We start from the raw sequence: 1,554 nt of genomic DNA on the forward strand, positions 1-1,554 counted from the left end.
ATTTCTTGATATCTGTTGCCTTACCAAGAAATTTCTTGATATCTGTTGCCTTACCAAGAAAATTATATTTATCAAGGAAAGAGCATAACGTAGCGGGAAGAGTTTGGAAGAGAATGAGATCTGAGGGGCCGGCCCGTGGCTCACTCGGGAGAGTGTGGTGCTGATAACACCAAGGCCGAGGGTTCGGATCCTATATAGGCGCGCTCACAGCGGCCGGTCTCAAAAAAAAAAAAAAAAAAAAAAAAAAAGGAAGAGAATGAGATCTGTGCGAAAACGAAGCCGTGCGACTTGGCTGTATGATCCTGGGTAGATTGCTCAACCTCTCCAAAACCCTGTTTTTTCACCTGTTAAATGGAGACAGTGATAGTTTGATCCACCTTTTGGAGTTGGAGGCGGGTCAAATAACATAACATTCCATTCTCTTGTAAACTCTAGAGTCAACAGTAAGCACGATGTCCATCTACGATCCATCAACCATCACACACCTTGGCCAGTAAGACTAGATTAGACTGAGCATAGAAACAGCAATTTTTATGTATTTTTATTTATTTCTTTGGTGGCTGGCTGGTAAGGGGATCCAAACCCTTGACCCTGGTGTTACAGCGGCAACAGTTTTTTAAAAATTAATTTTCTTTTTTGGCAGCTGGTGGGTATGGGGATCCGAACCCGTGATGTTGGTGTTATAAGGCTGCACTCTAACCAACTGAGCTAACGGGCCAGCCGAGGCATTGACTTTGTCAGGTCTCTCTCCTGGAGGCTGGCTCTAACCAGGAACCATTTGAAGTAGCACATGATAAAAGGGAGGGAACCCACCTCTTTTCGACACTCCTCAGTGACGATCTTGCTGTTATCCAGAATATCTGGAAAAACGCAAAACTCTTTTTACTCGTCCCCCAGAAGCCATCGTCTTGTCAAGCCCAGCAAGGCAAGCTAGCATGTGACTCACTGTGAGAAGACGGGCACCGCTTTCCGTTATATGCAAACCTGCTCAAAGTCATGTCGAAATCAGAAATCACCTACAAGGCCAAAGAGAGAGGGTGCCTGAACAGGGTCCTTCCAGTGTGCCCCAAGGGGATGATTAATCAAGTCAAAACGGGTGACTGGCCAGCCAGCCGTCCAGGCCCTGGGGAGTGAGAGAGGCAGAGAGACCGAGAAGCGATCCCAGCTGGCACGTGTTACCCCCGAGGAAAGCCCAGTCTCCTTGGGGGGTGGGTCAGCTGAAGCCTCGGAACTCCTCTGCCCCTTTCAGTAGCACCCGTTTCAATGCCCTGGGGTGCTCCCTAAGGTGTCTCCACCCTTATGGCCCATCTCCACACCTTCACCTTCTTGGGGAGCTCGCTGGCCCAGGCCCCACCGCCTGGCGTGAGGTGCTTTCTCTCTAGAAGAGGAAGCAGCGTGACCAGATTGAGAAATGTGGAATCTAGGGTTTAGGGCAGGTGGGCCCTCCCCCCAGGCAGTCAGGAGAACCAACCTGCTTGCCTGCAGGCCCCTGGCCATCCCCGGGGCGGAGGGCTCGCGGGTGTCACCCTGGGTGGGAAACCTCCCCGGCCGCCC

The 1,554-nt window shown here is 51.0% G+C and overlaps 1 protein-coding gene across 2 annotated transcripts in view; it reads right to left on the bottom strand.

Moving 5' to 3' along the window:
- Positions 1-1,028, bottom strand: part of NT5C3B (5'-nucleotidase, cytosolic IIIB) — a 9,082-nt gene extending 8,054 nt beyond the window's left edge. For both annotated transcript variants that reach the window (XM_008571072.1, XM_008571071.1), the window contains exons 1-2: positions 947-1,028; positions 814-860 (exon numbers count right to left, since the gene is read on the bottom strand). In XM_008571072.1, coding sequence (XP_008569294.1) covers positions 814-860; positions 947-998 — 99 coding nt within the window. In that variant the 5' untranslated portion in view covers positions 999-1,028. The remainder of the gene's footprint in view (positions 1-813; positions 861-946) is intronic.
- Between the last annotated feature and the right edge of the window lie 526 nt (positions 1,029-1,554).

Source organism: Galeopterus variegatus, unplaced genomic scaffold (genome assembly GCF_000696425.1).
Source record: "Galeopterus variegatus unplaced genomic scaffold, G_variegatus-3.0.2 Scaffold658, whole genome shotgun sequence".
In the NCBI taxonomy this organism is placed as follows: Eukaryota; Metazoa; Chordata; class Mammalia; order Dermoptera; family Cynocephalidae; genus Galeopterus; species Galeopterus variegatus.